A 24,479-nucleotide genomic window follows, 5' to 3' on the forward strand; every position below is an offset into this window, starting at 1 on the left:
CTTTTGTGCACACACTTCTAAGTGCTTTGACCGCATAGTTAGAATAATATTTTTTAATTTTTTCTTTTTGTGAAAAAAAATATATAACTAAAACTTTAATTTAGAAAAAGAAAATTTTAAAAATATTATTTTATCTATGCAGTCAAGGGACTTAGAATTGTGTGCAAGAAAGTTAAACGACATATAAAAGAAAACAGAGGGAGTACTTTATAAAAAGAAAATAGTAAAAACAATTATTTTAACTATCCCTTTGAAATTGTGTGTAAAAAACTCAAACATCAAATATAAAAAATAGAGGAGTATAATAAAAGAGAGGTGTCAGGTAACCCGAATTGATTTTCAAAATTATTTTTAAATGACAGTGGTGTCGGGTCCTATCTCATCATCGAAAAATGTACTAAATATAAAAATCTTACATATTAGCATTACGTCTTAAAATTATTTTCAAATGACGTGAGATGATATTTGTCACGTTTTAATTTACGGGCATACGCACGGTCCTATGACATTATCAGAAAATTTATTAAATATAATAATATATAATTTACATTTTAGTATTTTGGAACGGTTTTGAAAACCGTAACGAGAACTTTAGCATTAGACGGAAATCGATAGTTTCGTGATTTATCAACATTGGCATAAAAGACGATGTATACAAGTTGATACTTAGAGATTGAAAAATATTCGAAATATTAAATTAATTATTAATAAATGCCAACCAAACCAAAATTGATAATCTTATCGCTGACAAAGAAGACTGACCACCCAACTCAATATACATACATAATCCACAACATAAGCATACAAAATACAAATAAGTGTTCGTAAGGGTCGGCTCCGTTCATTAAATAAGGAATAATTATTTTCTTGATTATGAGTTCAAATTTTACGAGAGCAGAATTTATAATTATGACCGGAACCTGTCATCTAAATGCGATTTATCTTAATTCATATGATTTGCAGGCGATAATATAAGTCTATGGAATTTACCCGGTATGAACCCGAATGATAACAGCAATGGGTTCCATATGATCTACATTATACTAAAACAAATTACAGATGACATCATCATTACTTATGTGTCAAACTCTTCTTTAAGCGCATCATCAAATCCTATGCGTCAAGTTCTCATTAATTTTGCTGATATCATCTTTTACTAACAATTCCCTCCTAATTTAATTTATCTTCAATCTCTCTCATTTATTATCCCCACTAATTCTCTAACCTACCCATCTCTCATTCTCTCTTATCCATTTCTCATTCTCTTTCTTTCTCATTTTTATATTCTTAACTTAATAATTTTTAATAGTTTCATTTTCTCCACTAATTTTATCTTATTCAAAATTAATTTTAGTTACACAAATATTAATTATTATATTTTTTATATTTAATACAAAGTTGATAATCAATATTTATAGTTTGGGTCATGTCATTTTTTAAATTTTCATGTTTATATTTTATTTTATTCTCATTAATATGTAATAATAATATTGTATTAATATATATTATTCAAATTAAGCTATTCCAAAATATTTTTTTAAAAATTAATTATAATATAACCGGGTATCGGCCTAAAAACTACTCTTAGTAAAAAAAACACACAAAAGTAAACGTCACCAAATCTTAAAAATCAAGTATATCCGTACACAAAAGACAGAAATGGAGTAATAAATAAAGATGTAAGCAATAAATCACATGTAAGAAAAAAGTTAAAGCTCCTTGCATCGAATAGCACAATTCATAATGCAAGCAACGCACATAAAAACAAACTCCAGAATTGTATAATACAGCTCTGTCAAACCAAAAAAAAAAAATTGATTACAAAGTTCCAAAACAAACAACTCTTTTTCATGTAATTGCATCAGTTTCTCACATGCTCCAAAACAAACAAAACAACTTTTAAATTTTTAAAATTCGCAACTTTTTAAGTAAATCTCAAAGTGATGGCTAAAATTTACTTTGATGATCGAAATTTCAAATTTGCAATATAGTTAATCATTATCTTCGAAATGTGGTTAAATGCCACTTTTGTTAAGAACAAAACAATAGTTTATCTCGGTTTTTCTCTTGATCATCGAAAGTGCTAAAATAGGTAAAGTTCTGGTGTTATATAAGTGTTCTTTTGGAAAATTTTAAAATAAGTCAAAATAAGTAACGTATGATTTAAGATGAATAAGTGACTTATAAGTGATAATCACGTGAATACTTACAAATTTTATAAGTGTTTGGATAATTTAACTTAAAGTTAGAATTGTTTTTACTTAAATGAACTAAAATATATAATTTTTAAATATAATTATCTGTGAATTTTAAATTAAGAAAAAATATAGAACCATGTAATTTAAAATTAAAGTTAATGAAAAAGCGAAACTCAAAATAAGTCGAGAAAAATACGTCGTTACTAACATTTAATTTATAAGCTTATAAATTAAAAAATTTGACTAATAAATTAAATCTACCAAAACTCGTAAATATAAACTGTTAGAGTATCTCCAATGGATAAATTCTTAGCTAAAATATCTTATTTGGCATAAATTATACATAATTTTTAAAATTTTGAGAACTCCAATCATTCAAAATATTGAGCTAAAATTATAATCAATGTGATTAGGTTGGCTAAATTTGTTGAATCTCTCCGAAACCGTAACAAAGTTGTAAACACAAATTTAGTATTATAGCCTAGCCCCTTCGGAGCACGTTACGGATTCAACAAATTTTATATTATTATTACTACTTCCGTCCTTTTTTAGTTGTCACATTTGACTTTGACCCAGTCAGTTTGACTAAAATATGACCGAAATTTATTAATATTTTATAATTGAATAAAATAAAAAAATTACATTGCCGGAAAGTAGATTTAATCTACGTTAATATATAATTTTTAATTTTTTTAAATAATATAAGAGTAATGTTTAATTTTTGATCAAAAATTAGTCAATTTAACTTATATAAAAGAAAATGTGACAAATAAAAACGGACGAACAAAATATTTTATATTATCCGGCCCTATATTTACTTTTTCCTAAGAATTGTCTTTTACTCTTGCACATGCATGATGCATATGTTGTGTGTGTATTTAAGCCCAAGCCCCCACAGCTACACACCTAGATGTAGAGCCTTTCTTCATCTTCTCAAACTCCTCCTCCACCTTTCTCTGCAAACTGAACCAATCTTAACAACTCATTTCTAATCTCTTGTTCATGTAACGAAGATCAAGATCGGAGAAATTTACTCACGCTTAGCGATCTTAATTAGCTCCTGAAATATATTCATGGCGGTTGAAGCTAGGCATTTCAATCCCTTCCATCCTCAGTTTGTTCACAATAACAGGTATGCTTCGTCCATTATTCTCCAGCCATCTTACGAGGCTGTTTGGATCATGTGATTTTAACTCAGTTAATAAAACGACGATGTGGTTTTGATACAAAATTGTTCGTTCACGTTTCATTAATCGGATTGCAATTCCCTGATCCAAAATTTTCGTGAATTTTCGTGTCGTGTACTGAAAAGACAAACATAAACACTAAATTTTTCGTTTCGTGTCCACCGATGCATACTTTGTGACGACCTAATCAATTTTTTTTATTTACAGAAAACTGATGAATGGGATTGATGAACATATAAACATGTACGGAGGATTAGTCCCTCCTCTATCCCGAACTCCGACGGAAACGTTTCTTCCGGTGTACGGTACCTTCGCGACCGATTCATTTCCGACCAAACCACAGCAACTTCAGACCGACAGTGATCTCATGAACACTCCTCCGATTTCGAGAAAACGAAACAGAGGAGATTCAGTTCATCAGTATCAACAATTTTCGAATCATTTAAACAACTTCTCATTTCTCGGAGAAGATGTCTCGTTTCTTGTCCAATACCAGCAATTCGAGATCGACAATTTCATTTCTCAACACGTAAGTACGAAATTTTTACGCTTGTTCCGTCGTAAATATTCTGTCACAAAAAACAATATTTGTTGTACTAAAACGAGGATAACACAAGTTACCTCGAGAAAATCGATAAAAATTTTACACTTGTTCCATCGTAAATATTCTGTCACATAAACCTATAATATTTCATCACGTCGAATTAATGTAACATTATGCCAAATCATTAAATTCTCGGATAAATTTGTGTACTTACAGACGGAGAAGATCAGATCAGAAATCGAAGAACACCGAAAACCTAACTCTCGAAGAATCATTGCAGCAGTGGAAGACGTGATAGTCAAGAAACTGAAATCGAAACAAGAAGAACTTGACAGAACAGTGAAGCTAAACGCAGCATTACAAGAAAAAGTAAAATCTCTATGCCTAGAAAATCAATTCTGGAGAGAAGTAGCTCAATCAACTGAAGCAAAAGCCAATGCACTCAGAACTAATCTCCAACAAGTGTTGCGGTACCGCGAAAAAGTAGCGGATGTGAGTGAAGATGCAGAGTCTTGTTGTGACAGCAATGCAGAAGACGACGGAGAAGAAGAGAAAGGTAATGAGAGAATGTGTAGGAGCTGCGGCAAGGAGGGATCGTGTGTTTTGCTGTTACCCTGCCGGCATCTGTGTGTTTGTAGTGTGTGTGAGTCGTCTGTTAGTGATTGTCCGGTTTGCAGATGCCCTAAAAATGCTAGTTTAGTTGTTAAGATGTTTTGAATTTTCATCAACTACTATCTGTTTTTGAGAAAAGAATGGAGTAAGTTTTTTCCCCGAGTTAAACACACTCACGTCATGTTAAGGGAGCGAGGAAGATACCGCTGTAGGTGTTAATCTTTAAATATCATTGGTAGCTGTTAATCTTTAAATATCATTGCAAAAGTTGTTATTTTTTAATACTCATTCTAAGATTCAATATCTGTTACTCCCTCCATCTTACTGAATTTTTTACATACTTTTTACTCATACTTTACATGCATTTTAAGACTATTGTAAATTATAGTTTTATAATTTATTTTTAGAATTTTCTTTTTTAGTATAAAAGTTGGAGATTATATTTTTATTTAAAAGAAAAAATATTTAAAATTATTTAGGAAATCATGCTTTACGGGCCGATTCCCCGTCCTCAAATGTAAAGAATCCTGGGACGGAGAGGGTAGAGGATAATAAGGTTTACAATGAGAGGGAGAGACAGGGGGAGGGGAGAGGTAGGGAGAGAGGGAGAGAGAGATCAGGAGAGAGAGAGTGGGAGGGAGGTAGGGAGAGGGAGAGAGAGAGAGGGAGAGAGAGAGGGAGAGGGAGAGAGAGTGGGAGGGAGGTAGGGAGAGAGAGAGGGATAGAGAGAGAGGGAGAGGGAGAGAGAGGACACGTGTCAGGCAGAGGAAAGACAAGAAGGACGCGCGCAAAAGTCGCTATAGTGTAGCCAGAGAATCAGGCAATGACATGGCAGGGTCAGAAAAACAAACTTAGTTAAGATAAAGGGGGTTTTATAGTGTGTTTGGACCACAGATATGATGAACACCAGGAATCCTTGCTTCTGCAGTAGAAATATTAAAGCAAACAGTGCCTGCATGCATCTAACGTTTTCCTGCTCATATAATGCACCCTAATATAATTTGTACACACCCCCACACACAACACATTATCATCTGTCATCTACATAATTGAAGTCATCGTGTGTTGGGTCTGTCGTTTTATAATCAAAGTTCTGAAATTTTTACATGTTCTGGTACTTTGTAATGAAGTTGATGCTCTCTCTCTCTCTCTCTCTCTCTCTCTCTCTCTCTCTCTCTCTCTCTCCCCCTCTCCCTCTCTCTCTCCCGCTCCCTCTCTCTCTCTCTCTCTCTATCTCTATCTCTCTATCTCTCTCTCTCTCCAAGTTGATGATAAGTGGTCCGAATATCGAAAATAATTTACATTGGCTTCTGCTGCTAGACAACAAAGAGGAGTTGCTACAGTTTTCTCTTGCCGTTATCGACTTGTACCGAATCTTATTTTTCACATATTAAAGACTTTAAAAAAAATTCAAAAAACTAAAATCAACACCGAAAAAATCATAATAATACGTTGGTGACGTTTGGGATACACGTATTATCCCAAAAACAGGATTCGATCCTCTGTTTTCAAATGACATTTAAGATTATATTTTCCGAAAATGACATCGAGGATAATTCATTACCAAATAGTGATATTCCGAGGCCTTTTGTCTCGATTCCTCGGTAAGAGGTGGAGAGAGAGATAAAAATGAGTGTTCATTATAGAGAGAAAGATACGTTGGTTTGTCAGCGGAGCGGTATAGATATTCGAAATGAGATACACATATATTATTATGGGACAGAGGTACTTTGTATCTAATAATAATGACAAGGAGATGTTGGATCAAAGCATAGACAAGTGACTACACTCCTAACTTATGTACTCGTTTCTTAATTTGGAGTTTGAAGTCAATCAATTTAAACAATGTGTTCCCAGCTTTATTAAAATTATGTGATAACATTCAAATTCTTATCTGTACATATGTGTTTGTCATCAGATGCCCCATTCTGAGGCATATCATTATGCCCAAAACTTGTTAAAGATACAAGCACAATGCACAATTTCTAAAATAGTCCGGTCTGGGGCAATCGGTAGCTGTAACATACCGCATCACAGACTTTCAGCAACAAAATTTTTAAAAGAGTCCGGTCAGGGACAATCGATTATTGTAACATATGGCATCACATACATTCTTCGTATATGTACAATAGGGTTTTTGATATTAATGTATGCACAAATCATTTTCACAGTCTACGATAAGTTATGTTGCAACAATCGATTGCCCTGGACCATCCGTGGTTTCTAAACAGTTATGTGGTGTAAGATTGTATCCGTTGCACAAAACTCTCGTTGTATTGATATATCCTCGTATTCAATACACAAAAATCCTTGTAAAGGCATTCTTGGAAAGTATGGAAACATACATTATAGTCATGATACGCTATGCCATTAATCAGGGCGGTTTTAGAAATTAATCAAGAATATCATTTTAGCTGATGGTTAAGTTTGCTCTATCATGTTGGTCATTACAAAGCATGCCAATTTAAAATCATTGGCAAAACAATAAACTAGTAGCTATCGACGGTGACAATTTAGAAATACAAGTGCTGATAGTTTAATATGACCAACATTAGATACACAGATAGAAAAACATGTTATAAACAATTTGGATTAATGGGATTGTCAAATGAGGAAGGTATATAGGTAAAATAAATTGTCAAACTAGCATATATCATGGTACTCTGTACATTAATATCCTTACGAATCTCAGCTTTATACATAACACAATCTTTCAGATTTATATGTGTAACACACACTCCTATTTTAAGGTCAGTGGGTTAGTACAATGTCAACTACACAAAAAATTAATTTTCCGAAAAAAGTCACATTATGTCCATCAGAGTTTGGAATCTCAACATCTAGTATATTAGTATTCGGGATAGTACCTAAATTTCATCGAGAATTATTGATATCCCAGTGACAAGTCTCTTTCTCGTTCTCTCAAGCAGCCGAACAATGTGTTAAACAAACCTAAATTTCATCGTGAATTTATTGATAGCCCAGTTACAAGTCTCTTTCCCGTTCCTTTGCTTTGTTCAGCTCTTCTACAAAATCATCTCTGTATACAAGTATCAAACACAACATGCACAACATTACTAACGTGTATCATACTGTTTCACCAAACACTAAATGTACAGAAAAAAATCTATATAATGTGGTTTTGGCCGACGATTAGGACACTGACAGATCACCCGAAACATTAATAATATTTGACACAAATGGGAAGAACTATTCTTACTGTTTATTGATCCATTCTATGGGGAATGCAAATGTAAAGAGAAGAAACAGAGCGTGATCGATTGTCACACAACCTGTCTGCTGCTATAGTTCAAACTTTTAGTTGGGTGGTGGGGTTTGGATACACTATACAGGAAGCTTGCAGTGTTTTACGAAGTGCTAAAAGAAATTAAATGGCTGAGAATTATATGGGATATCAACAAATATGGAGGGGGACCAAGATGATGGGTACTCCAAACTTTCTTGCCTTTGTCAAAAGAGGCCACTCATGTACTACTAGTCCATAATCTTTGAAAAAATTATATACTTTTGTTCTCTTCTACCATCATCTTTTGTCCTCAACTTAGCACCCCACACACAATCAACAATCAAGTCATGTTACATAACATTAACATTTGTTGAGGAATCAGAACTAACCATGTTATAAGTTGGAAGGGATTCGCTTCACTCAGTAAAGATCTTCTCGTCGGTGTGATCACTGATCCATGTATTTGATTGATACATATCCAAAGAAACATATAATTGAAAAAGGCTCGAGAGTTGACACGGGTGTCACAGAAACCACGTAAATTGCAGGACAAATTAGGTATGATCATTGACATGGAAATATGCTATTTTTTTTTTCGTAAACAGCTCAGCAATTTAATGTAAGAATTTCTAGGTCCACAGCTGATGGACCTAGCTCAGCATTTTCTTATGAAATCAATCCTAAAGTTTCATGATTATGGATTTGTGACCATAAAATGGTCCCCTATAGGTACAATTATGTTTCCAAAACAATATCATCTTGCTCTTTGTTAGGTTGGTAATAATCACAAACAACATGTGCACATAAATGCCAAACCCCACTATATAAACTCAAGATCTATTGGGATTATAGGAGATGAATAAAATTAAAGATTATGTTTACCAATAGAGTAGAAAATATCACTGGGAAGTACATTACAGGACAAAATTCTGTGGTTAATCTTTTAAAACTCCCTAAATACATTTTTTATTGATGTGGAATGTAAAATCAATACTTTCCATTAACCCAGGTTCCCAAATATCAGTGTTTTACACGTTTGTTAAATTTCTAGGTCGCTGTCTCAAAAAGTAAGTTACCAACACCAAAAGGGGTGACACGATACCACAGATAACAAATAATTCAATACCAAATGGCCAACCAGAAATGATTTCCAACTGTGAAGAGGCAACAAAATGATGCTAATAAAATGTACTAGGAAAAAGTCTCAATTAGTGTGCCTAGTCCAATGGGCTCTCTTCAGAGAGAGTCATAAAACCAATCTCATCGGTAAATGTAGCTTGACCCTACATCAAAACATGTACAAGATAATTCACTTAAAAAAAGACAGGTATCATGATTTTAAAGATAAAGATGCACTCAGTAATAGAAGGCTTGATGAAGCCAGTCATTACTTTGTTGATACAGCTATTATTTTTTCCCATTGTGGTCCCAAAGGGTACGCATATTGTAAACACAAATGATTTTAGTTAAACTTCAATAAAATAGAATGCAGACATATATTAAAAATCTAGAGAATTTTTAACAGGTAGCATCTAATATCAGAAATCAAACCTTAAGAAAGCTATCAAACCAATCTCTGTAATAAGATTATCCTTAATCCTCTAACTTTTTTCTGAAGAGCATGCTGGCTTCAATGGTACTGATCAAATAGCAGACTTGATTCAGTAGTTTCTGTCATCTAAAATCACCCACAAACCATAATCAACATCACCTGCCACAGTAAATTATTTACAAAGTTTTGCAAGTCCGTACAAATTACAACATAGTCAAGTTTTCAATAAGCTAGTCCATATTTTACAGGACTAAATCACTAATGGTACAAATAGTAGAATGCAATAAGACAATGCATGTGCATACACAACTAACATACCTTCGCGATAAGATTTTGCTGAATCCTGAATAAACACCACGAAATTGTATGTTATGATCTGATGAATCCTGAACGCATATTATGATATGAAAAATACTACTGTCAGTTTGTCATTTTCTGGTATCTGTACTACCTGGGGGCATATTACATAAAAGTTTCTCTGGCAATATTTCAATAAGAAACTCTTAATGAAAGTACTAAATTGCATAAACTCAGATCTTTCCTGCAAGTTAAAACTTGAAAAAAAAAATCTTGGTAGACAAAAGCTGACATTAACCGAATTTAGCATAAATAATCCTATATTTGCACCATCTGTAGTTATGAGGGAGGAGAGGCTATAATAAGGCTGAAACCTGATTATTGGCATAAAAGCACCCGTTGGTTGGTCTACAATGTAAATTATCTATAGATACCCTGAATCTTCCCAACACACTTGCAGCATGTTTGGGAAATTATCTATTTAATTTTAAAACTAAGTCAAGCATAAAGTATAAGAGCGTTAATATCAAGTTCTGTTGACGAGACAAGGAGCTTATCTTAAGTGGAAATAACAAAGTAAGGTAAGTGCCCATGTAACAACTCGAATACTCCATTCATTAAAATTAATACATTTTCATTGCAAAATTTCTACACTGCATTTCAAAATAATAATTGCACATAGTAAATGAATCCAGACACACATCGATGATGCCAAGAGCAATTCATCGAAGCATAAGAGATAGAAAGCACGCCTTTTGTTGTCATTTACTCATTTATACATATACACACAAAGAAATTGCATCTACATATAGCTTTCTGAGAAATCCGAATTTCAATCTGTATAGCTTTGCAAACTATAGAAGGCAGCCCTCACGCATGACCTTACCTTCTTACCATGTCAAGACGTTTTCATGTATGTGCTATTTCATCTAATTTAAAACTAATCAGGAGTGATTTCAGACTCTTGAAATGTAGACAGCCCTTCAGCTCAAATTCAAAAATCCAATACTGGCATCTCAGTCGTATTGAAGTAATTAACCTTTTTGCTGACCGAGGAAATTCTCTCCTGTAGAGAAAACACCATGTTCTTTAACCTAATTCCAATACAATGTGATTGTGAATCAGAAAACGTTCACACTTTCATTTCTGAAAGGACGCCTTCTAAGTTGTTATGTATTCAACTATATCGTGAATCATAAAGAGAATCGAGTCTTGCATGCTTTACCTGCAGTACAAACTATGTACTACCAAAGCTTCAACTTTAAGGCTGCAACCCTGATAGGCTTGGATGTTCCAAATATAATTGCACACCTAGAGGCTCACTACTCATGGACTTTATGGGAGTTATCAGTGGAGGTTGCTGCCACTGTTGTATATCTGTTGGAATCCAAAACTCTGCACCAGTACTCTCAGTAAACTGTGGGAGGGAGTGAAAATATGACATTATCTGCCACCTACAGTCTGTTAAACAAAATACAGTAGAATTCTAAGTTCCATTTCACAGCAAAACAGGCTAAGAACTTCATTCGGTCATTCCTAACCATCATTGACTTTTTCTTCAAATAAGTCAAAAAGACCTTATAAAAATGTGTAGAAATATAACATAAATTTAAACATTATGATTGTTACAACCAAACTGTGGGTGTTAAGCACCTACCCCTGGGCAGAACTTTAGTTAGAGATTCTGACACTGAAAGCTTGGTCAAAAATGACTTCAAAGAGAACTCCAGGTCGGTCTGCTCCACCTCCGAGTCATAGGACTGATTAACAGTAAGCTTGAAAACAAATTTTTCCACCTGGATGTTCTCTTTGTTGAAGAAAACAACTGCAACCCTCTCTACCAGTCCCTAACAAAGTCGAAGGAACATATTAGCTTCCCTAAAACTCACTGGTAAACTGTTCTTAATTAAGGTTGTAAACATGGCATGAGTATTACTGTAGTACAAGAATGGAATAATTAGCATGAGTGTTTTCCGGAAAAAAAATGTCCATTACAAGCAGATGTTCAGATACAGACATCAGCAACTCGTGGTTATCGTCTAAATGTTACGTTTCGAAAATACATAATAAATCATAATTAAACAATTCAAAATCAGTAATAAAACATTAATCTAATCTAACTGATCCATTAAGTTCTGAAACTATAGTATATATTATGCTACAAATCTAGTTATTCTGAACACTAATGTGCACGCAGTTCAGTAGTAAATTTTATCAATAAATTATAGAACTCATAACTTATACTCGAACGAATTCTATTATTCTATCAAATTAAAAATCTTGATAGAATTTACGAGGCAAATTAATAGAGACCTTTTCAATGGAAGGAAGTAAGGCAGTAAGAGAATGATGAATATAATCCCTAAGCTGAGGATGTCGAGCCTTATGAGCCACAACGTTCATATAACGCCTCCTCTCAAACGCACCTACACAACATTATTAAATCAAATCGTAAACACACAGGCACGTGCATTTCCACCAAATAAAGATAAAACGATAAAATGCATTTACGATAACTGACTTGCTTTAGTTTTTCAACTATAACTCAATAACAGATAATTACGCATAATTAGAGCTCCAATTACACAAAAAATCATTTAAAAACTCCGATTTGTATAATTTTTATGATCTAAAAAATCAAGTGAATCAACATATAATTAATGAACAAAAAACAAATTACAGTAATCGAACAATACGGACCGGGAGAATAAACGCCTTTGAGAAACACAATTGAAGTAATAGCAACCTCCATGAATTCTACCAGTATTCGAGCCGTTTCGCCTGAAAATATTCAGATAATACATACACATATAAATAATAGTTGATGTTAATTGAGTGTTAAGAAAGGGGAAAATGAGTAACTAAACAAAAAAACCTTGAGGAGTAGTTTGATTCTTCCTTTTATACATCGCAAATCGTCTCTCTCTCTCTCTCTCTCTCTCCCTCTCTTTATCTGTCTCCCTCTCCCCCCCCCCCCTCCCTCTCTCTCTCTCGCTCTCGCTCTCTCTCTCTCTCGCTCTCTCTCTCTCCCTCTCTCTCTCCTCTCCCTCTCTCACTCTCCCTCTCTCTGCACTCCAGTTCCAATGATCTAAATATTTCCCACCAAAATAAAAAAACTGCAGCAACTCGTTTGGAGGAAATATTGCCAAAAAGATTATAAAAACAAACCTATAAAACGTGAAAATCATGTTATTAATTGTTAATTACTGATTAAATTCATAAATATTGGATTACAAGAAATATGTTACAAAATTAAATGTTTTATTTATCGTTTATTTGGTAATAAAAAAATCATACATGTGGAAATTAGTTTATAAGGCCATTCATATTTGTAATTTTGTTATTAAATCATGAATACTATACAAGACTAAATGAAATGGAATATGAAATTTTATTAACAAAAAAACTAAAAACAGAATAGAAAATTTTGTAAAAATTAAAAAAAATTATTATCATCAATTAGTCTAGTAAATTGGATTTTAGTATGTATTGGGAGTAGAGATGTAATGTAAATTAAAGGAACGTTTGGATGATGAGATTTTAACCAAATTAATAGGAAGTCAACCTAATTAATAGGAATGACAATTTTAATATATTTTTTTATTGAAATTTCATTCATAAACCCGGGTTAGAATGCCATGATCCAAACATCACGTGTATTGTTTGTATCTTGCAGTGTTACAGATTTTGGAAATCAGAATTGTTCAGTTGAGCTACCGATTTGCAATTTATTGGACGGTTTTTAGAAAATAGGATGATTTATCGGTAATTTATCGGAAATCAGTCAAATTAGACAAATATTTTTGACCGATTTTTGAGCGATTATTGAAAAATCGGTCGATTTCTATAACTGGGTATCTTGTATTGCTAAAAATCTGATCAAGACAATATGATTTACCAATATGCATTATTTCATAGTATATTGTACATAAGCCAAAACAACTTTATAATTTACAATGAATGGTGAAATCTAATTTGGACATGATACATACATTGAATAATCTGGAATCTGCTGGTGATTGTTCATCGGGCCGATAGTTCAGCTAGATCTGACAGTATAGAACATTTTACTTGGATATATATGACTTTCTAAATGATTTTCTAACCTGTAGCAGCAGGTACAGAGTTCAAGCTGACAGCTTTGCAAGTTGCAAGTATGGCAATCATCAGATGCTAGACCAAAATAAATCATGTCTGTGGCATAAGATATTAAAGTGCCGAGATGTCTGGTTTCCACTTTTCCACTATCACTTAACTTGTCTCACGCCAACAGTTCTCACCCGAAACCGATACTGAGGCTGAGACTCTTCGTCATCGTCATCATCCTCATCACTTGAGTCATCTTCAACTCTATCCCAGCGCGAGTAATCAAGATTCGAATGTCCTTTTGGCTTCGGTATTGTTTGCCATCCTGCGGAATTTTGTTGAGATGATTCCTGAAGGCTTTGACTTTGAAGTGTATCTTTCTCGACCTTCTGACAGTGATTAAGAGATTGGAGGGCAGTTTTTCCGGTCACTGTAGATCCATTTTCTTTACTTTGAATTCTTCCTACTACAGCATTTGCTTCTAATTGTCCACCCAGACGATCATCTTCTTTATCTTTTTCTTCTTGTCGTTGTTCTAGATCTTCTTCTTGTTGTTGTTCTATATCTTCTTCTTCTGCTACTTCATCTTCTTCCCATTCTTGTTCTTCTTCGGTGTCTTCATCCTCTTCTAGCTCTGTCTCAGCTTCGGGTATTGGTGCAAGAGACTTTCCTTGGGCAAAGAGAATGTTACACTTTATTTAAATAGAACGATGATAGCAATGACCCCAAAGGGTAACATTAAAATTTAGGCTCTACTCCGTGATACTACATTTGTCTTAACAACTCTCAAAATATCACACCATGCTATTGAATGTATTTAAACATATTGCTGTACAAGGATAGAGTACCAATTATAAAACCTAACGTAGGACTGGCTAAAAATTGAGCACTCATATAGTAGCCAAGATCCTACATGCAAATTCTTGGAGTCATGAGTTTGACAGATTTAATACAACATTGTACTTCTATTCTTTAGGTTAATCAAAGTTATATTTTATACACTAATAGGATCCATCATAAAAGAGATAATTCTATATATAATTAGTTTATATAACCTTTATTAGCCTTATTTATTGAATCATATCATTCAAAAACTTCTGCCATGCATGAATTCTTCCGCTAAGAGTTCCGAGTCCTCAAACATGAAGTAATGCTTCTTTAAAGCACTGTGACTACTTTCTTAATGTTCCTAGCTTGAATTTTTTTTATGTGTAGGGCATGATTTACTTAAAAACACTAATCATCCAACATTTACTAAAAAAGACAAAACTAAAAAAGAGAACAAGAATGTCAATAACCTTAACAACGCACAAACAACATAGTATCGGATGGAAAAGGGCTTACCATTTGTGTCTTTAAACGAGCTTGAAGGTTTTGATACACATCTGATTCTGGCTTTAAATCAATAAGCCTACTGACATCAAAAAGTGCTGCATGGTACTCCTTGAGAGTGACTAGAGTTTGAGCACGTAACATCAAGGCTCCAGTGTGATTGTAATCAAGTTCAAGCACTGAAGTACATTCATCTGCGGCCTAAGATTTTTGAAGATTAAGCCATTCAGTTTGATACTGCTCTATTAGATTCCAGCATGACTCAGTAACAAAATTTGGCAATCTAAATCTAAAATGTTATCATATTCTTTGCCCAAAATCTAAGTAATCAGTGTTATTAATTCGCAAGTTCCCTTTTAAAGATGTAAAATGACATGTTTGGCATGGGGAATGAGCTAGTAAGACACTTAACGACTAAAACGAGTTCAGCTAATCAAGATCAGCAATCGACATGTTCTATAAGTCACTGCTTTGCAAAATAGATCTACTTTACACTAAGTTTATCCGATCGAACAAACTTCATCTTCGATAAACCCATAATAATAAGTATTAGCAACAAATAATTGCCAACTTGAACCCAAGACTACATAATCAATTAATCCTGTTTAGCACAGGCCACGAAAATAGTAAAAATTAAACATGCTCCCCAAATCGATCACTTTTTCGTCTTTCAAAAGCCAAAAAAAAACTCAACCCCACTAACCAAAATCACTTCCTTCACCAACAAAACCACCAATATCCATTTATAAATCACATCATCTTCGATAAACCCATAATTGTAAGTATTATCATTAATTTACCCGAAACGACATAATCAAATAATCCTATTTAGCACGGGCTAAGAACCTAGTAAAATTAACACGAATTCCTCCAATCAAGACCACATTTTTATCATTTTAAAACCCCCAAAAATCTCAACCCCGTCATCAAAATCACTTCTTTCACCACAAAACCCCCAATTCAATATTCAATAATCAACTCAAACCATAAAGCTCACACTTTTATCATCTAAAACCCCAAAAAACTCAACCCCGCTAATCAAAACCACTTCTTTCACCACAAGACCCCCAATTTAATCCCCATTTATCAATTCAACCATAAAGATTACAACTTTATCAACAACTACAACAACCCCCACAATAATTTCAAGAAAATCAAGGGCATGAAAATTTAAAGCATAAAGATCACAACTTTATCAACAATCACAACAAAAAACATAATAATTTCACAAAAAATCAAGAAAAATAATCATTTAAAACCCTAAAAAACTCAACCCCACTAATCAAAATCAGTTCTTTCACCCACAAAACCCCCCATTAACGACAAAAAACCCAATAATTTCAAGAAAAAATTCAAGAAAATCAAGAAAATAAAAATTTTAAACCATAAAGATCACAACTTTATCAACAATCACAACAACAAACACAATAAATTCCCAAAAAAATCAACAAGAATCAAGAAAATGAAAACACAAACCTTATTAAAACGATGGAGTTTGAGAAAACAAGCAGCCCTATTACTATGAAGAGCAATCTTTTGAGGTTTAGACTTGGCCAAACAGAGAGCATCAGTATAAAACACAAGGGCTTCTTCATATTTGCCTTCTCTGTACATCTGATGAGCTTGCTCTATCATATTCACAGGTGCCATCTATACATACAAAATGGGTTGTATGTATCTGTGTAATTTACAAAGATTAGTATTTGGACAGCTACGAGTTATAATCGATCAATAATTATTATTTGATGGAGATGGATTTAATATTAGTCATTTTGGGCTTGAATAATAGTAAAGATATTTAAATTTCAAATTGGATGAATTCAAATTGGAGGTGTATTTACCCCTTACTCCCGAGTTTTAAAAACGAAGGAAAACAAATGAAGGGTAAGTAAGTTAATTTCACTTTCCTTCATAATTATACTCCCGATTTTTTTAAAGGAGCGAAAGCAAGTATTTGATGAATGTAAATTTCACAATTTTTCACTCCAAAAATGGGATGACCTCCTAAACACTTCCCTCATTCCCATTAAAAAACTCGAGAGCAGACACTTAGTTTTGGAAAAGGATCCGAATTAGAGTTTGGGTTTAGCCCAAGTACAAATGTACAATCAGCCCCAGGGTATGGTGAATCGTATATACGAGTATGTTTCAATTGTTACGGGTACATGTTTTGGTGAACCTGATAAATCCAATCTGAATCGACTATCTTTCGGTTGATCCAAACCGATTTTTTTTAACTTGATATATATTTTTGGGTTGAAAAAATGATAACCCAATTTAATTAAGTTGTATATGAATTTCGATATTTTTAAACCAATTCAACCCAACCCGATTAAAAAATATACGTACATGCTAAAAAGCTAATCCGATAAATATGTTTGGGCTCATTACATAGATCCATAACTTTAAATTTAATTTATAATCTCTGTATTTGTAGTTCATTTCATAATCTATACTAAACTATAATAACCAAACAGGTTTATAATTTATAATTTGGTTAACCCTGTTTTTAGTTATCCCTTTCGATCACAATCGTCAGATCTCTTAACCAAATAATCATAACCGTTAGATCCGAATACTAAAAAAAATACACCAGCCAAACTTACAGGTTCGAATCCCGCCAACAACAAACATTTATATTATTATTTATAATTACAAAAAAAATTCTAGGTTCGAATCTTGCCAACAACAAACATTTATATTAATATTTATAAATAAATACACTAACCAAGTTCACAGATTCGAACCCCGCCAACATCAAACATTTAATTATTATTTATAAATAAGGTTAATGGTTCAAATTTCATCAACCATATACTATTTTATACTATACTATTTGATTTAACTTAAAGTTATACACAATCAAATTATAACTATATTATTATTAATTAACTTATTTATTTATATTACAATTTCAATAAAATCATATAAAATATAAATAAAAAAAATAAATATTAACAGAACCCGTGCATCGCACGGGTTTTAAGCTAGTAATAATAGATGTTTGACTAGTACAACTTACACTACATTTGCTCGTGGTCGCATGATTTGCAAATTTTGAAAATCTGAATTAACCGGTTAAGTTACTTCTTTTTGAATGAATTTTAGAGTTAAATCATTTATCCTTGATTTATCGAATAGCTCAAACATATTTGAAAAAATTATTGACGAATTTTAAAAAGTCGACCGATTTCTATAACCGTCCACGGCCTCAAGTATAAAAATATTTATATACGTGTCTTAATTTTTTCATAAAATCTCAAAGTTTTATAACCCCTAATTAAATTCAAACATCCAATTAAAATCAAATCAATATCTGTTAATAACCTTAAAAAAATAGTTCCTTATTACCTTCTCTAATCCATCCGCATGGTAACTATTTTTTGGTATGATACTCATATCACTTTAGTTCCTTTAAAAATTTGGTCGGTACATATATTTTGATACTTGCACTATAGTCCCTTTATTTTACAGTTAAAAGTTTAATTTACTATTTTTTGATACTTCATTTTTTTATTAGAACAAAAAAGAAATTATTATAAAGAGGTTTTGTAACTTGTGAAAACCTAGAGTACTCCTAAAAAGCCGGCGAACATATAAGTTCTCAGTAGATGCATTTGACACAACTTAATAGTCCCGCAAGAGTTAACTCAGTTGGTTAAAAAGGGGATAATTATCCTCTTGGTCACAGATTCAAATTTCACGGGAGGATAATTTATGATTATGTCTCATGAGTCAGAGCCTATCACTTAAATGCGGTTTACCTTGGTGGGTTATCTACAATAAAAAAAACAGAACTTAATAAACACTTGAAAAATGCCAAATCAAAATGCATAATCTAGACACTATAGGTTGACATGGTTTAATACACTTAACTATATCAGACACTTCACATGAATGGTCATCGGGGCATAATAACTTTCAAGACGGAAGTTATCCCGGCCCTGAAATTCGAGAGACCCTAGTCGAAATCAGTTTATGAGACCTTAATATACATATATCATAAAATTCATATATATTTACTTGAAAAAGTTAGAAATTTTTGGGACCCTAGCCGCAAGTCTTGCTCGTCTATAGTGAGGCCACCCCCGAGGGTCATTATACTTGCTAGTTGCTAAATTGCATAAACTCAGATTTTTCCGGCAAGTTGTTAGATCTTTCCGACACTAAGACACGTGTCATGTCCGACACTTCGTGCCCGAGTCAGAGTAATATAGTAAAAACTAAAAAGCACTCACTGGTTGGTCTACACTCTACAATGTAAATAATTTATGGATACCCTGAATCTTCCCAACACACTTGCAGCATGTCTTGGAAATTATCTATTTAATGTTGAAACTAAGTCAAGCATAAAGTAACAATTAGAGTGTTAATATCAAGTTCTGTTAACGAGACAAGGAGCTTATCTTAAGCAGAAATAACAAAGTAAGGTATGTGCCCATGTAACAACTCGAATACTCCATTCATTTAGAGATTAAGGCTCTGCTTGAAATTGTCGTTAAAGATTGTCGTGCTGTTAGAAAAAATGCTGATAAAAAAAGTGTTGTAAAAATCAGATGACTGTTTGGTAATTTTTTTGATAAGTATATGTTTTGATGCAAAATATTAAAAATAATAATGCTTTTGGTGAGGTTTGATGGTGAAATCAGCATCTGCTTTCCGCAACAGCTAAAAAACAGCTTTTTCTACAAGCATGTTGACACTTGCTTTCCGTAACAGCAGCTTTTAGGCCAAAAACACTTTTCCGAAAAGCAGCTTTTAAATTTTACCAAATAATATTTTAACTGTTTTTCGGCGAAAAGCTGTTGTTACTGCAACAGCAATACCAAACACACCCTAAAATTTCAAACTAAAATTAATACATTTTCATTGCAAAATTTCTACACTGCATTTCACAATAATAATAGTACACAGTAAATGAATCCAGAGAGCGAACAGATTGACGATGCCAAGAGAAATTCATCAAAGCATAAGAGATAGAAAGCATGCTTTTTATTGTCATCTATACATCTACACAAAGAAATTGAATCTACATTTAAGCTTTCCGAGAAATCCAAACATGCACAAAGAAATAGTCTCTCCTGTAGAGAAAATTATTGTAAACCTTTTTTATCTTGCGAAAACCAAAATTACTCTTAAAAAAGCTGGCGAACATAGCTGATAAGTGGTAAACTGGTAATCATCTTCTACGAAGACTGTTAAAGGGTACAATGTTTGACATAAGAAGCTGATTCAAAAACGAGCTGAGAGAAGCAGAGTACAAGACAAGTGCTGTAGGCATTATATGCAAATAATGCAGATCAGTTCTCCGTAGATGCTTTCAACAGAACTTAATAAACACTTACAACAACAGAACTTAATAAACACTTACAATATGCCAAATCAAGATTATGCCTTACAATATGCCAAATCAAGATGCATAGCATAAGCATAATCTAGAGTCCAGACAGTAGGCACTATTGCGTGACCTTAATCATAATACTTCCTACCCTTGTGTTTTATAAAACCGCTTAACGGAGTGGTGGCATACCAGATTGCAACCTTAGGGAGACACCATTTGATGGTGATGTATTACATATACCTATGTTGTTGGCAGAGAGTCATAGTCACAAGCAACAATTGTTAACTACATGCTCGTGGCCGCACAAGAAAAGATTTTAGTAGTTCTTCCAGTTTCCAGACACAAAACAAGAGTGATAGTTCAGTATTTTTTCAGACAGAGTCCACATCAACCAAGATAAGGTCCATGGAAGGCTATAACGAAAAACCAGGATCTAGTACATGGCCGAATATTATTAGGTGGCAATGCCGCACTAGCACAATGATACTATCGGAAGACAAACCACATTAGGATTGCCAGAACACGTCAGGATAAAACAGTAACCATAAGTGCTATTACAGAAGTATTTCCCCCATTATCAGTACATAAAACATGACCAAAACATTACTAGATCACAAAAACGACATTCGTAAGTCACATATGAGATAATTTGGTAATACATTAATACTTTCTAAATACACAATATTGTGTGCATAATGCATATGTATAAATAGTCTAACTCTTTGATAGGCATTTATGTATAATCCAAGAACATTTCAAAAGTAATTTACCGCCCATGAGCCAAATTTAAGTGAAAAATAAATTTAGATGAATCAGCCACACAAAAGACATTTTGCTTGTAAAGGAAAAGTATAGGTGGAGCAGTGAACAAGATGAGGCAATGTATGGTACTACAAATGAAACAACTACAATCACAAACATCAAATTTAGTTTAGCATGCACAATTAGCATGTAAAAAACAAATTCAGACACTTAATTTAGATATCGAATAATACAGCTATGAAATAGCCACTCACATCAGAAGGCAAAGTGTGGCTATAAGAGAAGCCAACAATAACACGAATATTTTTAAATTAATCAAACATATGTAACTATGAAATGCAAGGAGCAGTTCAATAAATCCCTAAAACTTTTGCACTAATGAATATCTCTATCGATCAATAATAGAAGTACTTTGTCAATTCGTACTACCATAACATTTTTCACATTCGCACAGCAAAAAGATGGACCACATTCATACTACTAAATATATAGACAAGGAATCAGTGAACTTTACAAAAGACAGTGTAATTCCTGAGATGATAGAAATAGATTCTTATCTGAAACAATTACACCACGCACGGCAATACTACTGATAGAGGAGTCTCATTATGACTATGAAAGTCCATACACAAATTAATAATAAAAATGTGGTACTGGTACTAAAGTCTAAACTCACCAGTAATCATTACAAGAACAGCTGCCATCTTTAAAATGGTGAAAACGTTTATTGTCTCGAACAATTAACTCTCTGCCAACAATCCTGGACATGATCTTAATCGCATTGTGGCAGTCACCACACACACGGAGATTCTTGATAATCCTTAGGGGTGTCCTTGCTGGGGTACTAATCAGACCATATGCGATTGCCAGTCGTTCACTGTGATAAAGTAAGGCCTGTTCTTTGGCTTCCTGGTCGATGTCATGCAGAACATATCGAGTGTCCGGTACATAACGTTGCTCTTTCATTGCAGCCCTCAACTTCTCATCATCCTTATAAAGGGTTGGATTCCTTATCTCAGCAAGTCTATTCTTACCCTCCAGCATGCTTATTGCAGATTGCTTCTTAGGTGGTGGCGTAGGGATCTTCTTTGGATTAACCTTTGATGGATCAATACTAATCAAGAACTCCTCAGCACGGTCTTCAAGATCAATATCTCCGTGCATTCTAGCGTAATGCATCAAAGCCTCCCATATTTCAGCAGTAGGTTCAAAGGGCAATTTTTCGATGATATATTCCAGAGCCTCAGTAACATGGCCAGAGTATCCAAGAACCTGAATAAGACCCAAATAGTGCTCTATTCCCGGAGAAATTCCATAAACTACCTTCAATTCATCAAAATGTATGAAAGCTTCTTCCACAGCTTCGGCACCTGCACACGCTGCTAACACAGCAAGAAAAGTTTGTTCATCGGGTCTGAATCCTAACTTTCTCATCTCCTCATACAACGCTAATCCTTCGTCCCCCAACCCATTGACTGCATACGCACGTATTATCAAGTGCCATGTATCCTTACTCCTTTCTGGCATATGATCAAAAACTCTCCGCGCATCAACCATGCTCCCACACTTAGTGTACATCTCAATCACTTTCTGAATCAAATCCACATCAGTCCTAAACGTTGATCTTAAAAAATAATCATGAACTTTCTTAGCATCCTCAAGTTTCTTTGAATTCCCACATAACTCAAAAAGTAAACTGAAACACGTACCATCAGCACGCACCCCCTCCTCCAACAATTCAATAACTTCCTTAACTTTCTTCTCCTTGCACAAAGAAATCAAATCACCCTCATTCTTAGGCGGCATAACAGGATACTGATTACTCACATTTTGCCCTTGGCTCTGCCCCTGCAATCCTCGGTTCATTTCATTAAGATTAACACGCTGCTGACCACGCTCCACATAACCCTGCTGTTGCTGCTGTGGACCACGTTGTGGATAACCCTGTTGCTGTTGTCGCTGATCATGATGCGGATAACCTTGCTGTGCCAGCTGCTGGACACCCTGTGGAAAAGCACCTCGTTGTGGCTCATGCTGAATTCCCTGAGGATAACCATGTTGCGGCTGCTGCTGAACTCCCTGAGGATAACCACGTACATTCTCACCATGTTGCAGATAACCCTGTTGCTGCGGGTGAGGAACGTGCGGCGGATAACCTTGCTGCTGCGGCCGAGGAATATTCTGCTGATAACCCTGTTGTTGAGGAACATTCTGCGAATAACCTTGCTGCTGGGCAACATTTTGCCCATAACCCTGCTGCTGCACACCGTGCTGCTGCTGAGGAATACGTTGCGTAAAACCCTGACTCTGTTGTCTACCATCATTAGTCCCCTCAACATAACCCCTACTGTTATCCCCTTTCTGTGGGCCCCACTGATTAACCCCCTGATTCCAATTCCCCCCAAACTGCCCTTCATTCGGGTTTCGATACAAACCCTCACTCCCTCTATCCCCTCCATTTCTCGAAAAACCTGAATAATTCTGATTATAATTCTGATTATAATTCTGATTATTCCGCCCATTAATCTCCCCATTAAACTGACTACCACTACTATTACTACCATTAATCGGCACAAAATCATTGTTAGGGGCGGCGATTGAAGCTAGGGTTTTAGCGAACATTGGGAAGCGTGAAACGAGATTATTAGAGCAATTAGAAGAGAGACGTACCTTGTTGATGAATGAGGAGAGTGTGAAAATCGATGATTGTGTTGTTCCTTTGAGAATCGCCATTGATGAGACGCTGATTAGTACGTTTTTTTGTGTAGGTTTGTTAAACCCTAGCTTTTGGGGGTGTTGAAATGTAAAATAAGGGGTTTTGGATAATGGATGTTTTTTAAAGCAAATATTATCGTATTAAAAACCTGTGCGAGATTCGAGTCTGTATATATATTTAAATAATTTCTTGCATATTCTATGAATGTATGTTAAAATAATTTTATGAAAAAAAATGATCAATAATGATTTTACTATTTTTGTTTTATCAATATTATACATTTTTAGAGATTGCATATCGTTTTGACAAACAAATTTGTTGGGAAATGTTAAATTCAGAGTCGTTTATTAATTTCCAGAGCAAATATATTATGAAAAGATTATATTACCCTCAAATTAATTTTTTCCATGATTTGTTGATGTACATACAGGGAGAGCAGTTTTGTCTTTATAAAGCTTATTTGCTATGGAACTTGAAAAACAACTCTGGATTTAACATTTTCCAATTTATTTTATTAATTTGATTAAGTTTAATAGGTTTTGAATAAATATATGTACTATAAAAATCACACAATTTTTTAACTGCTAAAATAATTAATTTCTTAC

At 33.9% G+C, this 24,479-nt stretch overlaps 4 protein-coding genes across 9 annotated transcripts; 1 reads left to right on the plus strand and 3 right to left on the minus strand.

Annotated features, from left to right (window-relative positions):
- The first annotated feature begins 3,089 nt into the window (after positions 1-3,089).
- Positions 3,090-4,842, plus strand: LOC141688835 (putative BOI-related E3 ubiquitin-protein ligase 3). The gene is made up of 3 exons (XM_074492951.1): positions 3,090-3,330; positions 3,593-3,914; positions 4,146-4,842. The coding sequence occupies exons 1-3, from the start codon at positions 3,272-3,274 to the stop codon at positions 4,644-4,646; spliced, it is 882 nt and encodes a 293-aa protein (XP_074349052.1). The 5' UTR covers positions 3,090-3,271; the 3' UTR covers positions 4,647-4,842.
- Positions 4,843-7,207: 2,365 nt separating this feature from the next.
- Positions 7,208-12,688, minus strand: LOC141689757 (DNA polymerase zeta processivity subunit). 6 transcript variants are annotated; one of them, XM_074494143.1, is made up of 9 exons: positions 12,513-12,680; positions 12,338-12,418; positions 11,951-12,063; positions 11,295-11,484; positions 10,863-11,098; positions 9,659-10,703; positions 9,340-9,466; positions 8,178-9,071; positions 7,208-7,581 (listed from the first exon to the last, which is right to left on the minus strand). In XM_074494143.1, the coding sequence occupies exons 1-5, from the start codon at positions 12,544-12,546 to the stop codon at positions 10,899-10,901; spliced, it is 618 nt and encodes a 205-aa protein (XP_074350244.1). In that variant the 5' UTR covers positions 12,547-12,680; the 3' UTR covers positions 7,208-7,581; positions 8,178-9,071; positions 9,340-9,466; positions 9,659-10,703; positions 10,863-10,898. The 6 variants fall into 6 exon arrangements, with proteins under 6 accessions (XP_074350244.1, XP_074350242.1, XP_074350247.1 ...); XM_074494141.1 differs by having other exon boundaries at positions 9,340-9,499; XM_074494146.1 differs by having other exon boundaries at positions 9,340-10,731; positions 12,513-12,688.
- Positions 12,689-13,506: 818 nt separating this feature from the next.
- On the minus strand, positions 13,507-16,806 carry LOC141689756 (uncharacterized). Its single transcript, XM_074494139.1, has 3 exons — positions 16,532-16,806; positions 15,068-15,256; positions 13,507-14,388 (listed from the first exon to the last, which is right to left on the minus strand). The coding sequence occupies exons 1-3, from the start codon at positions 16,703-16,705 to the stop codon at positions 13,885-13,887; spliced, it is 867 nt and encodes a 288-aa protein (XP_074350240.1). The 5' UTR covers positions 16,706-16,806; the 3' UTR covers positions 13,507-13,884.
- Positions 16,807-21,633: 4,827 nt separating this feature from the next.
- Positions 21,634-23,987, minus strand: LOC141692266 (pentatricopeptide repeat-containing protein At2g15690, mitochondrial-like). Its single transcript, XM_074497008.1, has one exon. It carries the CDS (start codon positions 23,889-23,891, stop codon positions 21,831-21,833), a length of 2,061 nt encoding a protein of 686 aa, XP_074353109.1. The 5' UTR covers positions 23,892-23,987; the 3' UTR covers positions 21,634-21,830.
- Between the last annotated feature and the right edge of the window lie 492 nt (positions 23,988-24,479).

The sequence above is a fragment of the Apium graveolens genome, chromosome 10 (genome assembly GCF_009905375.1).
Source record: "Apium graveolens cultivar Ventura chromosome 10, ASM990537v1, whole genome shotgun sequence".
In the NCBI taxonomy this organism is placed as follows: Eukaryota; Viridiplantae; Streptophyta; class Magnoliopsida; order Apiales; family Apiaceae; genus Apium; species Apium graveolens.